Source organism: Peromyscus maniculatus, chromosome 7 (assembly GCF_049852395.1).
Source record: "Peromyscus maniculatus bairdii isolate BWxNUB_F1_BW_parent chromosome 7, HU_Pman_BW_mat_3.1, whole genome shotgun sequence".
Lineage (NCBI taxonomy): Eukaryota > Metazoa > Chordata > Mammalia > Rodentia > Cricetidae > Peromyscus > Peromyscus maniculatus.
In genome coordinates, this window is record NC_134858.1 from 121,388,832 (window position 1) to 121,403,389 (window position 14,558).

The 14,558-nt window shown below is 44.7% G+C and overlaps 1 protein-coding gene and 1 pseudogene across 1 annotated transcript in view; one reads left to right on the forward strand and one right to left on the reverse strand.

Annotated features, from left to right (window-relative positions):
- Positions 1-14,558, forward strand: part of Limd1 (LIM domain containing 1) — a 54,115-nt gene that overhangs the window by 16,865 nt on the left and 22,692 nt on the right. Inside the window, exon 2 of the mRNA XM_006990792.4 lies at positions 12,155-12,256. Within this exon, the coding sequence (XP_006990854.3) occupies positions 12,155-12,256 (102 nt within the window). The remainder of the gene's footprint in view (positions 1-12,154; positions 12,257-14,558) is intronic.
- LOC102926144 (dynein light chain 1, cytoplasmic pseudogene) lies at positions 10,282-10,841 on the reverse strand (annotated as a pseudogene).

Genomic DNA, 14,558 nt, shown 5'->3' on the forward strand with positions numbered 1-14,558 from the left:
CCCACTGTGCCCTTTGACAGGTTTTTTGTTGTTGTTGTTGTTATCCTTTTCAACTGTGCACACATGTACGTGTGTGTGTGTGTGTGTGTGTGTGTGTGTGTGTGTGTGTGTGTGTTCATGTGTGTTCTAGTGCTGGGATGCCAAGCTGGACAAACACTGTACCCCAACAAGCTACATCCTCAGCTCCTACTTGTGTGTTTTCAAATGCCTTTAGCTCACAGTAATCCTATATCAGAGGGACCTATTTGAGGGAACATACTCTTCTACCCTTCAAAAGACTCTAGGGTTGGAGACCTGTGAATGAAGTAATTTTTTCCAGTTGCTTGTTGGAAAAACCATTTCCATCTGGTTTCTGAGATTTCCTGGGAGACTCATTGAGTCACTTTTTCTTTCAGGGATAGCCAGATCCTAATTTTATGCAAGTAACCAGAAATTCAGACTTCACTAGAGTAGAATGTCTGACCTTCCCACACAACAATGACTCATGGGGTGGCCAGGGCCAGTGTCAGACATTTTCATTGTTAGGAAGAGTCCCCTGTCTATCCGTCAGTCTTTCTAAAAGCTCTGACCAATAAGTACTTGGATATACCCTGTTAAAATCTGAAACCAGGTCCTCTACTGCCTTCAGACCCTTGTCCCCTTTCTGCCTGGGAACCCATCTCTGTTCCCGTTTCCTTCCTGGACAGGGTTGCTTCTGACTCTTCCTGAAAGATGGAATGGCATTATGTCTGTGCATGGTATATGCTCTACTGGTTTTAAACTAGGCAGTCTTAGTAAGCAATATTTTCCCAAGAAAAAAAGCTTTAAGATTTGCCCTGTATTCTACTCTAGGTTATATAAAAACCTGACCTTAAAGTTTCATTATTGGGGTCTGTGGAAATGGCTCAGTGGTTAAAGTACTTGTCCCATAGGCAAGTGCAAGGATTGGAGTTTAGCTCCCTGGAACTCACATAAATTCTGGGTGGGAGTGGTGGTCTGCCTTTAATTTCAGCTCTGGAAAGTGGAAATGAGATCCTCAGAGCAGGTCTAACCATATTGGTAACCTCTGTGTTTGATGAGAGACTTTATCTCAGTGAATAAGGTGGAAAAGAGAGGGAGGATGATTCCAGTATCAGCCTTGAACCTCCACACGCATGTGCATAGAAGCTGGTCCAATTGGGGTCCAAGCAGCAGGACTCTTTGTTCTAAGAAGAAACTTAGGGGGAGACCCATGCTTGTTGTTAGTGCTCCCCACCCCAGATTTGCATCCATGAATCTCCTGTCTCTATAGGTTTGGGGGATGTTTTTGTTTGTTTGTTTTTTGTTTTTTGTTTTGTTTTGTTGTTACTGTTTTCAAGACATGGTTTCTCTGTGTAGCCATGGTGTGGTTGTCCTGGAACTTGCTCTGTAGAGCAGGCTGGCTTCCAACTCACAGAGATCTGCTTGCCTCTGCCTCCAGAGTGCTGAGATTAAAGGTGTGTGCCACTACTGCCCAGCCGTCTCTGTAATTTTTTAAAAGTTTATTTTATTTTAAATTGTGTGTGTGTGTGTGTGTGTGCGCGCGCGCGCGCGCGCGCGCGCGTGAATGCATGTATACACATGGACATTGAAGGACTCTAGCCAGCTCGAGCATGGCAAGCATGGCTCTGGCAGGCCTTGCCCTTCTCCCCCACTCCCTCTGCCTTACTAAAAACCATTAGATTACATTCCTAAAGCTAGCCACCAAGGTCTATTCCTTATTTGGCCACTTCCTCCTCCTGAGGCTGACTACCAAGGTCCAGCTATCGAAGAATGGAAGTCCAGCAATCAAAATCCTCCTTTGATTCACCTAGTTAACGTGCCCAATCAAAATATACCACCACATCCTCGCTCATTCTAACACAGAGCTCCCCTTTCTCTCTTCTTAAAAATTACATCTTCAACGTCATTTGCTGCTGTTTTTCTGCCTGAGTCAGAAAGCAGCCACTTTAACTTTTCTTCCCTGCTTAATAAAGGACCTCTCTGTTAAAACAGGTGTTGGTGTGGTTTGTGCCTAATCTGGGGGTCCAGGAGGGAGTCTCTGCTGTGCAGGGTGGGGGTAGGGTCTCCTTCACACATGTGTGTGCAGGAGCGTGAGGAGTCCAAAGAGGGCAAGAGATCCCCTTGGCACAGGAGTTACAGGCAGTTGTAAACTGTCAGATGTAGGTGCTGGGAATGAAACTCTGGTCCTCTGCAAGAGCAGTACATGCTCTTTACCTCTGAGTTACCTCTCCAACGTTGTTGGTATTGTTTTTATGAGCATCTTGTATTTCTTTCCTCCTCAGGAAGAATTCAGTGAAATTATTGGGTTGTATAGTGTGAGTTTAAAAGAAAATAATGTATCAAATTGTCCTCTAGAAATGTTAATTATCCTTTTTGTTCCCTTAGAAGAGTGGTGCAGAAGTTCAAGGGGTTGCCTGACAGTGGGCTGTGAGAGGGCTTAGTGGAAGAAATGAGGTGGAGTGTATTAAACCCCTCTTCCTTTGAGTAGGGGAAAACATTGACGCTAGTAGCTGGAGAGCAAGAACAAATCCACAGTGATTGAGAAGTTGCCATCTGAACTTCCTTTCTCACTGAGTAAAGTGAGGCCTTTGCTGGGTTTGAGATCATGTGCTTGGTGGCAGCTGAGGAAAGCAGACTGGTGCAATGATTGTAGCCCCAAGTGGCCTAAAGTACTTCCTTTGTGGGTTAGTGATGGCCTCACAAATTGACTCAGGGACTGCGAGTGCATGGGAGAGGGTAGAAGCAGGGGCACCCATAGAATCAGGCAATGTTATGTTGTGTTGTCACGTATTCAGAGGATCAGTTGGTAAACTCTGATTGTGGACTCTCTGGAGGTGATCTTGGGCATCAATTGGCACCTTGCATGAACAACTGCCCTTGAGGGGAGGTGATGTGCTCAGTGTGTTAGGTAGACATCCAACACCAGTTGCCTCTGGGGAAATTTCATAACCTTTAGTGTGGCAGGGAAGGAGTGTTAGGATCATTGGTCCAGCCTTGATCCAATGGTGTGGCCCATTTCTAGAACCTGTTGACATTCAGAACTTCCCAGAGCTGCCCAGGACCACAGGCTACAGCTTTTAGCTATCCACTCTAGGTTTTGTATCCTATTCTAGCATTCTCGTATCCCATCTCTCTTAGTCAATGTCCTATTGCTGTGAAAAGATGCCATGACCACAGCAACTCATATGAAGGAAAGCATTTAATTGGGCCTGACTTACAGTTCAGAGGTTTAGTCCATTGTTATCATGGCTGGAAACATGGAGGCACACAAGCAGACATGGTGCTGGAGGGTAGCTGAAAGTTCAACATCTAGATCAGCAGGCAGCAGGAAGAGAGAGAGCCATTGGGCCTGGCTTGGGCATTTGAAACCCCAAAGCCCACACCCAGTGACACACTTCCTCCAACAAGATCACACCTGCTCCAACAAGGCCATACCCCCTAGTCTCTGTCAAGTAGCACCATTCCCTAATGACTAAACATTCAAATATATGAACCTATGGGGGCCATTCCTATTCAAACCACAATACCAGCCTTGACTGGGTGCCCTGACCCTCACATCATCCCCTTTTTAGCATACAATAGGGTTCATGGCTGTGTGATATCCAGTGGTAGGAACAGAGAGTACAGCTCCAAGAGACTGCCCTTCCTTACTGACCAAGAAGCCAAGGTGTGACAGACTGGAGAGCTGGACTGAGGACACCTCTGGTTTTTTGTTTTTGCATGCTTGCTTGTTTTGGGGATGGTCACACTGTATAGCCCAGCCTAGGTTGGCCATGAGCTCAAGATCCTTTGCCTTAGCTTCTCCTGATAGCATCATTTTATTTAAAGCCTTCCCATCACAAGTTGCCACCCACGTTGACCCTAGAGTAGGCCAAGGAAACTTTTAGGGTCCACCTAAGCCAGCGATGGACAGGGAGGAGGTGAGGATTCTGTTTTAACTGAACTTGGTAAAGCTGCTTTGCGGCCTTGCTGTAGCTTCCACCTTCACAGAGAGTAGGGAAGGTACCAGGGCCAGAAACCAAATCTGGTTTTTTGCTTTGAGAGTTGGGGAGATAACTTAATATCATTTTGAAGCAACTGCTTTCACAAGGAATGTTGAAGACCAGGCATTCGGTCTGTTATACTCTGTTACTGGCTTTTAGTTATCTTCCTGGAACTGCTGCAGGGGCTGAGACACTAGCCTACCACAAACCGTATCTGTAACTTTTGTCAGTTATGTATTTAAGAAATATTTATTTTACTTTATGTGTATGTGCTTGAGTATTTGTATGTATACCACATGTAAGTAGGAGTCCAAAGAGGTCAGAAGAGGTGTTAAATCCCTTGGAACTGGAGTTACAGATGGTTCTGAGCTGCCATGTGAGTACTGGGAACCAAATCCAGGTCTTCTGCAAAAGCAGTAAATGCCCTTAATTGCTGAGCCATCTTCCAGCCTGTTAAGTATTTTTGAGGTTCCATTAATACTTTTTTTATTTTGAGAAATATATGCCATATATGAAGAGAGTTAGGCCCATGTGACCTGTATATCACAGTGCTATTGTATTAGTTACTTTTCTTGTTGCCGAGACAAAATGCCAGACAGAAGCAATTTAAGGAGAAGGGGCTTATTTTGGCTCAGTTTGAGGGTACAGTCTATCATGGTGGGGAAGTCACAGCAGTAGGAACTTGAGGCAGCTGTTCACATCACATCCACACTCAGGAAGCAGAGGTGAGGGTGCTTAGCTCTTTCTCCTTTTCATTCATCTGGGACCGTAGCCTATAGGATGATGCTGTCCACAGTTAGAATGAATGTTTTACCTCACTTTACCTAGTCTTCCCTACAGACATGTCCAGACATTTGTCCCTTGAGGGATTCTAGCTCTTGTGACATTGACAGTACTAATCATCATAACCATTAGCATGAAGATCAAATGTGGCATCAGCAATGATAACAACAGAGATGACCAAATATCAGGTTTCCTTAGTGGAGAACTTTCTGTTTACTTAAGACACTGCTGGTGGCTTCTATGCTTGGCACCCAGTTTTTCTTCTCCGTCACATGGAAACTCCTGGCCAACTAACTGCCTGAGGCCCTGGCCACCAACTGTGGCCTCTCAGATGAGAGGTGCATGCAGGGTGAAGCAGGGTAGGATCTTTGTTTTGCAGAGGTTCAGTGAGTGGATTACCCCAGTAGACCTAGGCCTCATCAGTCAGTGACAGTTGTATAGCCTCCTAGGGAAGCCTCACCTTCTGGAGTCTTAGCTAAATGGTAAATTCTATTGGCAAGATCCTAGAAGAAAACAAACCAAAATGAAGAATGGCATATTAATGTCTACTGACTGAACTAATGCTCTTTCAACAACTTATTCAGTGCTCAAATTCCTAGATGGTCCAATGAAGCAGAGACCTGAGCACACATTTTATTTAGAGTCCCTCCATGTCCAAGATGCCATGAGGAGAGAGGTGGACTTGGGCTCTTCCTCAAAGCTTCAGGAAAGGGCTTTGCTATTATCTGTGGATTTGTTGTATCCTAAATGTGCAAACAGCATTTGGGTTGAACAGAGTGCCTTTGGCCTTTGTTGTGTGACAATACTTTTCCTGGGGAAGTGAAACACATATCTATTCACCTCAGACAGGGAGCCCGTGACAGACCAAAGTACCAACAAAGTCCAACTTGAACCAATGAGTTTTATTGGGGTTATGTATAGTAGTATGAGTGAGGGGTTACTTACAGGATTAGAAATGACTCAAAGACAGCTGCATCTCCAAAAGCCCACCCATCATAGGTGACAGCTCATAAATCTGGGAACCTGGAGCATGTACTGCACAGCCTGCAGGCAGCTCAGCAGGTTGGAAAGCATCCTTTCCAGTTGCCTCAGTTGGTCTAAACCTCTTCCAGGTAGCTCAGCTGGTGTCTGCTTCTCCCAGGCAGTGGGTCTTGTCTAAGAGCCTTCTTTGCCTCCAGCTTGTCAGAGAGTATTTACAGCATTTATTGCTTTCTCTGGCAGGGAGGGGCCTGGTGAATCTGGTCAGTTTCAGGGACTTCCCGAAGCTATTTTGAGTTGTTTATCTTCCCATTTAAGGAGTTTCTTTACAGAATATTATGTCACTCTTACAGGAAACTTACACAACCTTTTTTTTAATCTCTTACTTCCCTTATGAGGCCTGTATAGTGGCCTGATTCATCTTTGAACTTCAATTTTTCATTTGTCAAGTGATGATCGTATCTAGGGTGTCAGATTATTATTAAATATATATTAATAATATGTTAAGATAACATATTTAATAATGATATTAAAAATAGTGCAGAGCTTGGCACATGTTTAATGGATGCTCATTCAGAGAATGAACCCCAGAGACTGGATTGATCTTTGGCTTAAAACAGCCCAAAATTTAAAAAAGAAAATAAATAGATAAAACATAGGAACCAAAGATTTTCATGAGACCCAGGCATAACAGTAGTTGCTAGAGAAATGCAGCTGGAAGCCACAGTGAGGTTCCACCTTATACCTGTTGAAATGGATAGCATTAAAAGGTATCTATACCGGGGCTGGAGAGATGGCTCAGAGGTTAAGAGCACTGCCTGTTCTTCCAGAGGTCCTGAGTTCAATTCCCAGCAACCACATGGTGGCTCACAACCATTTACAATGAGATCTGGCTCCCTCTTCTGGCCTGCAGACAGAGCACTCACTGTATACATAATATATAAATCTTTAAAAAAAAAAAAAAAAAAAAAAAAAAAGGTATCTATACCAAGTATTGCCAATTATGTGGAGAAACCAAGTCACCTAAACTGCTGGTGGAATGTCAGATGATCTCCCTTCAGAAAACAGTTGGGCAGGGATTGAGGATGTGGTTCAGTTGATAGAGTGCTTGCCTAGCATGTAGGACGTTCTAAGAGGCCCTAGGTCCCATCCCCAGCACACATAGATGTGTGATCTCAATATGTGGGAGTTGGTGGAAGCAGGAGGTGCAGAAGTTCAAAGTCATTCCTGGGCACATGTGTAGTGTGAGGCTTGCCTGGGGTATGTGAGACCCTGGTTTGTTTGCTTGCTTTTTTTTTTTTTTTTTTTTTTTTTTTTTAAAGGAAATGGTTGAACCGTTTCTTAGGAAGTTGACCACACACCAGCTGTGAGATCTGATCACAGCTGATCTGCTTCTAGGGCTTTACTCCAGAGACAAAGAAGTCTAGATCTAGCTCTGTACAAAAATTCATGCCCAAATGTTGATAGAAGCAATGTGGAAAGCCCCCAAGTGGGAACATATCTCCATGATTGGATGAGTGGGCAAGTGCAGTGATACTACATGGCAACAAATAGGAACTGTCGATATCCACTAGGACAGAGTAAATCTCAAAATAATTATGCTGTGACAGAAACCAGATAAAGAGTTATAGACCAGGTGTCATTTATATAAACTCTTGACAAAAACTAGTCTATGATGATAACAAACACCTCCATGTTGCCTAGGGAAAGGAGCTCAAGAGAGTGGATTACATAAGGAGGGGAGGACATGGGACTCACTGGGGTGGCAGACATATTTGCTTTCTTTATTGTGCTGTTTCTGTAGGCATTTGTCAATGTCAACATGTATCAAATCACACTTTAAATGTAGACAGACTGACAAGATGCTCAGTGAGTAACGGCATTTACCACTAAATCTGGTGACCTGAAGTTCTATCACCAGAACCCACATGATGAAAGTAGAGAACAGACTCCCAAAAGTTCTTCTCTGACCTCTGTATGTGTGCCATGCTATGTACACACACACACACACACACACACACACACACACACACACACACCACATGAAATAACAAATGTGGACAGTTCACTGAATGGCACACCTCACAAAAGCTGTTCTTATACACAGCAATTATAGTTCACACCTGTGAACCTAGCACTCAGGAGGCTGAGACAGGAGTATTGATAAGAATTTGAGGTCAGCCCATGCTATACAGTGAGATTTTTTTTCTCAAAAAACAGAAATAAATTAGTAAATTAATTAGTCTCTCAGTTTGGAGACTGGATTAAAGGGTAGCTAGTTTGCGAGGGGGGGGGGAAGCATCCACCTTTCCCTCTTATCTCCTAAAAGCTTATTCCTCACTCATTTTCCTCTTGACTCAGTAATAGCTGTTGACATTTCCTTTCTTTTCGGGTGTTTGTGTAAATCCAGTGGCCACAGGATTGCATAAAGTCAGGAAAGTCAACAGCTTGCTCTTTTTCTCTTCTGTTGAGCTCCAGCCCCCATACAGCACCCCGGGGGCCCCTTTGCCCACTGTGGGAGATCAGTTTCCCCTAGGGTAGGCTGAATCCAGTCATCTTTGTTCTTCATCCCATTGCAGCATCTGGAAAGCCTGCCTCCAAGTGATAGAGAAGTGTTTATAGTTGAACAGATGCTGTGTAGACTACTGGGCAAAAGGACAGGGTGCAGAGCTGCACTGTCACTTGCAGAAGCATTCGTTTTTATGGGAAGGGCCTTGTGGTTGAGGTTTTGGGAAGAAATGGCCTTTGGGATGGGCGTGGGGGCAACAAGGCAAAATGGGGGGTAGGCCAGGCTGGCAGTGGGAGGACAGGAACATGGCTGTTTTGGGGTCTGAATCCTGAGCAGGACAGATGATCAAGGTGAGGAAGGAGCCCCATCTCTTCATGAGGTGTGGTGATATATTGTGTACCCTAATAAAATTTGCCTGAAGATCAGAGGACAGAACAAGCCAGGATTAAACATAGAGGCCAGACAGTGGTAGCACACACCTTTAACCCTAGCACTCAGGAGACAGAGATCAAAGCCACCCTGGACTACATGAGATTGACTCAGTCTAGGAGAGAAAACAGAGCCAGGCAGTGTAGCAGGAGTCTTAAAAGTTCTTATTGATAAAATCAAACCCAGAGCCAGGTATTGGGGTGAACTGGAAGATCAGAGAACAAGCCACAGCTAACCTCACCTGGTCAACTTCTCAGCTGGTCTTTTTTCCTCAGACTGGAAGCTTCTGTGTCCTCATCCCAATGGCTCTCAGCTGAACTGCTGCTTCAAAGCTTGAAGGCTTAACCAGCCAAATGCTTAACCAGCCAAATGCTTCTAGTTTCTGGTCCTCACACCTTATATATCTTTCTGCTTTCTACCACCACTCTCTGGGATTAAATGCTGGCTTTCTGGGATTAAAGGCTGTATGTCACCATGCTTTGCTGTTTCCAATGTGGCCTTGAACTCACAGAGATCCAGAGGGATTTCTGCCTCTGGAATGCTATGATTAAAGGCGTGTGCTATCACTGCCTAACTAGTGGCTTTTCTGTTCTCTGACCCCAGATAAGTTTATTAAGGTACACAATATTTTGGGGAACACAATACCACCACAAGGCAGTGGTGGCACACACCTTTAATCCCAGGAAGTGATGGCTGGGCTGAGAAAGGTACATAAGGCATGAGGAGACAGGAACTAAAGACTTTTTGACAGAAGCGTCCCTTTCAACTAAAGGCTTGTTCATTTGTCTCTCTGATCTTTCAGCTTTCACCCCAATCTCAGGCTCCAGGTCTTTTAACTATAAGACCGTTTAGAATTCATATAACAATGAGGTGCCCACATACATAGCATGAATAGCCACACAGAGTATAAGATGGGTTCAGATTCCATATTTCAAACCTACCAGCAGTGTGACCTTTCTAGAAATTTGCTTGTGGGGAGGAGGTTGTAAGGCCTCTTTTATGAAGGTCTGTGTGATAGGCACAGGTTTCCCAGAGTGTGAATCACAGCTCACTTGTTTTTTTCCTACCTTTTCTCTCCAAGAGGAACTTTTTTATCCATTTGCCACTCATCATCCACACCAAATACTTGTCCTACTAATGTGGCTTTGTATGGGATGTTCCTTACTCCATGAACAACAGTTTGAACATGGCGTTTCCTTCCTTGATTTGTGTCTGTGCTTGGCAGTCCACATGGTGAGGAACGATGCTTGCAGCCCAAAGCAATAGAGTCAGGACCTGAGAGGGAGACAGGAGGCTGGAGGCAGTAGGAAACAGGCCTCAGATAAGGAAGAATTAGAAGAGGGCATTTCTGGGCAGGGTACAGAAAGTGGGTAAGGCCTGCTGTCCAGCCAGTCCTGGAAGGCTGCTGGTCATGAGGGTCCCCTTGGAGATGTCATCCAATTTTCCCTAAATCTTATGAGCAAGATTTAATGGCTCTGGCCTTTCTCCATCTGAGCCTTAATGAGACAAGTTCACTTCTTGGGTCTGGGCTGGCAGATGTATGTAATATGTAATGCCTGTGTACATGTAATGTTTTCTCTTTGCCTGAGTGGTTGATGGTTTTTTTTTTTTTACACATCTCCAACAGATTTATTTTTAAAGGAATGACCTAGAGGAGAAAAAAATGGGGTACAGAAGTATGGACTAGAAAATAAATACAAATGTAAGCTGTTTTACTAATTATTTTATAACCACAAACTCGTACAGAGGATGATGCCCTGTACAAAACACAATAGATTCAAATGAGGTGTTCCCTCAGCAAGGCTGAAGAGTCAGTCTCTGTTATTTGGCATTTAGGATGCAGTCCTTGTTTTTGGATGGATCACTGGGTGTTTGGCACAGTCCATGCTTTTAATCAGATTTGAACAGAAGATTGGCCATCTGACCCAGATAGAAGTAGATGAAGTGTTTGGTTTCCTGTGTCACATGACTACTGAAGTTCCACCCCACAATGCAGTGCCAGGTGGGGTTGCTCTTCTTGTCAAACTCCTTCTTGATACGGGTGGCAGTATCCTTCTCTGTGTTATACTGCTCCAGCGCCTGAGTAGTGTGCTCCACCAAGTCCTGTTGCATCTCTTCTGACATGCCTGCATTTTGATCACCACCTTCTGGTTGCACATGGTTGCGGTGGAGCAGGGGCCAGCGGGCTGCAGCGAGCTCCTGGGGAAGGTGCTGGTGCTGCTCAGGCAGCTGGGGAAAGCCGGTCGCTACCGAAGCCATGGCGCATCTGGGGACATTTTATAAAGAGTGTTGTAGCTTAGACTTTCTTGGTAGTAATTGGTTAGTCAATTTAAAATGGGAAATCTGGCTGGATATAGTGGCACATGCCTTTTATCCCAGCATGTGTAAAGCAGAGGCAGGCAGATTTCTCTGAGTTCAAGGCCAGCCTCATTTACATAGTGAGTTTCAGGGCAGCCAGGGCTACTTAAGACCCTGTCTTGAAAAAAAAAAAAAAGGAACTTTGAAGCAGAGGCAAGTGGATCTCTGTGAGTTTAAGGTCAGCCTGGTATAGATAGAGAATTCCCACATAGTCAGGCCTACATAGAGAGATTTTTCTCTCAATCAATCAATCAATCAACCAATCAATCAATCAGTAAATAAGTTGGTTATCTGCTGAGTGCTTGGGAGAGCTCTGAAACACATACATATAATTCACATAAAATTAAAATTTCAGCTAGTCATGCTGATATATACCTGTAATCCCAATACTTAGGAGGCTGAGGTAGAAGGATTGTTATGAGTTTGAAGCCATTGTGAATTACATAATGAGTTCCAGGCCAGGCTGGGCTACAGGGTAAGACCCTGTCTCAATATACTTAAACATATTCAAACACTTTTGAGATTAGATTTTTTTTCCCTGAGCTATGTTATAGTCATGGTTTGGTAAATCGAGAAATCCATGGAGTCTGCTTAAAGGGCAAGGAAATTTATTAGGGGAGAAAAACTCACCGTACAGATCAGAATTGTTGCAGGTTCTGGAATGCTGGGGCATAGTCTCATGCTGTTTCAGCCATGTGAATCAGTCCCACATCCAAGTCCCACGAGGGAGTGAAGAGAGCAGCGCTGTGCATCTCAGGTCTTAAGGGCATGTACTTCAAGGTCATAGGCAGGTAGAGTAGTTACCTGCTTTGTCTCTAGGGCTGTGCTTCAGGGTCATAGAACAGGTATCCACTACAGTTTGGTTAGGATTTGGTTTTCTGAATGGTGGGAGTCTTTCAAAGCTCTGGGTAGGTGTGGGGGCAGTGTGTGTGTATGTGTGTTTGTGGAGAGTGTTGATGATGGCTGCTTTCTGTACTTGTAAGGACTGAGCACTGAGAAATCCATGGATGTGATATTGTGGTAGGGGAAGGTGTTCTGTTTTGTTCATTGACTTTTTCATGACTTTTTAATCCCGGTTCTCTGCTGAACTTAGTGTTGTCTTCTTGCCTTGTAGGAGCCTGTGTGAAATGCAGCAAAGGGGTGTTTGGAGCCGGCCAGGCCTGTCAGGCCATGGGGGACCTCTACCACGATGCATGCTTCACCTGTGCAGCCTGCAGTAAGTGTGCAGCAGTGGGGGTGGAAAGAGGAATACAGAACTGAGCGAGTGGGGAGAGGTAAAACTATAGGGATGGAACCCGCAGCTTCCCACATCCTATGCGGTTGCTCCATCATGGAGTCACACTCCAACTGGACAGTATTCTTTAGATCAAGGATTCTCTTTAATACAAGGCTAATGAAGTAAGGCGACTTATCTCTAAGTATTTAAGATGGTGAAGGTAATTTGAGTGGTTTCAAACTTAATAATATTAGGTTTGTAACGTACCGTGGAGACCTTGGCAACAGGTCAACAGGGAAGAGGTGCTCAGTGCCATGTCTTAGGGGTCACCCAACTAGTGCCGTCAGTCAGTCACAGCAGCTAGGGTGAGGTGTCTGCTTTATGACCCTTTTGATTTCAAGGATGCTGCTTTAGCATGAGCTGTGAATGTGCATGTATCAGACGAACACCCTGGAACCTTCCCTGCACCTGAGGCCATAGTTGTTTCTAGTTCTTTGTAAAAACAGACATTGGCTGGGTTGAGCTGGTGGCAGCTGGTCACTGCAGGGTTTGTCAGGCAGGATGTTTGCATATATCTGACTGAATCAGGGATTATATTGATTCTGGCCTCTGCTGAAGATTAGGGGAGATTTTTGTAAAAGAAGTTCTCTCTTTCTCCCTCCCCTTTTCCTGCCTTTCCTTTATGTTCTGAAAGTCATCTCTTAGCCCTGGTGGCACACAGCATGCCTCTAATCCCAGCACTCAGCACTTGGTGTGGGGGTAGGAGTGGGGGTGGGGTGGGGGTGGGAGTGGAGTGGATCTCAGTTTAGCCAGCCTGGTCTACAGAGTTCCAGGACAACCAGGGCTATTCAGAGAAACATTGTCTTAGAGAGGGAGGGAGGAAGAGGGAGAGGGGGAGGGAGGGAGGGAGGGAGGGAGGGAGGGAGGGAGAGAGAGAGAGAGAGAGAGAGAGAGAGAGAGAGATACTTAAGACATGTGTGGGCTTCCTAAGAGTCACTCTTAGAACACTGGCTGCCCTCTTTCTCTCTCCTTCTCTCCACCTCATGTATATGTATGCATGTGAGTGAGTGTGTGTGTGTGTGTGTGTGTGTATGCATGTGTGTGATGAATCTATGGTTAAGTTACTTTGCTCAAAAGATGTAATTTTTAAGGGTTAAAGATGTAGTTTGAATGTAAAACATTGATTCAGTACCTTATTATTTGCCTTTTTCATTGTTGTAACGAAACCCTTGGTAAGGGAGCTCACAGAAGGAAAGGCTTATTTGGGCATGAAGTTGGAGAGTATCATCCATAATGGCAGAGTATGGCTCAGCTGGTCACATTGCATCTATACTCAGGAAGCAGCGAGAAATGAACACTGGTAAGAAGCTCTCTATTAGCCAGGTGGTGGCGGCGGCGGCCATTAATCCCAGCACTTGGTAGGCAGAGCCAGGCGGATCTCTGTGAGTTCGAGGCCAGCCTGGGCTACAGAGTGAGTTCCAGGAAAGGTGCAAAGCTACACAGAGAAACAAAACAAAACAAAACAAACAAACAAACAAAACAAAACAAAAAAAAAGCTCTCTGTTTTGTTCAGTCCAGGACCCCAACACACAGAATGCTGCTGCTCACATTTAGAGTATGTCTTCCCACCTCAGTTACCCTAATCTAGGAACTCCCTCACTGATGTGGTAAGAGGTGTATATCCTAGGTGGTATATCCTAGGTGGTTCTGTATCTTGTCAAGTTGATAACCAAATTTAATTATAAATGCCATGTGTTTCATTTCAAAAGCTTCCTGGGATGAGGTGGGGCAGAGAGAAAGACCCTGCTTACCACTGTCTGGCCTGGCAGACTTCCCTCAGGTTCCCTGGCTAATGCTGGTTATGACACACTAACCTGCCTCTATACTGCCAGTCCCCAAGAGTTCTTACCCTCACACTTCCATTCCACTGCAGTTTCCCCTAAAACATACTTGAGAGTTCAAGGTCATCATTGTTCAGTTTTTAGGGGACAATTGGGAAAAACTGAGATGGGTCAGGAAGTCTCCAGCATGTCCTGAGTTGTCAGGTCTCTGAGTCTTCCTGCCTTCCTTGTCTCTGAGAGCTGTTACACTCTGAGATGGGTCAGGGAATCTCCTGTGTTTCTTGAGTCATGAGATCTCCTGGTCCCCGGGCTTTCTTGTATCTGAGCTCTAAGGTTGTACATGTGACTTACACACAGCAATATGAGCTGTGTCTGCTAGAAGTGCAGATATTTCTTACTGCTGTGGAGACTGACCAGTTTTGTATCTATTAAGCAATTTTCTTTTTGTTTAGCATTCTTAA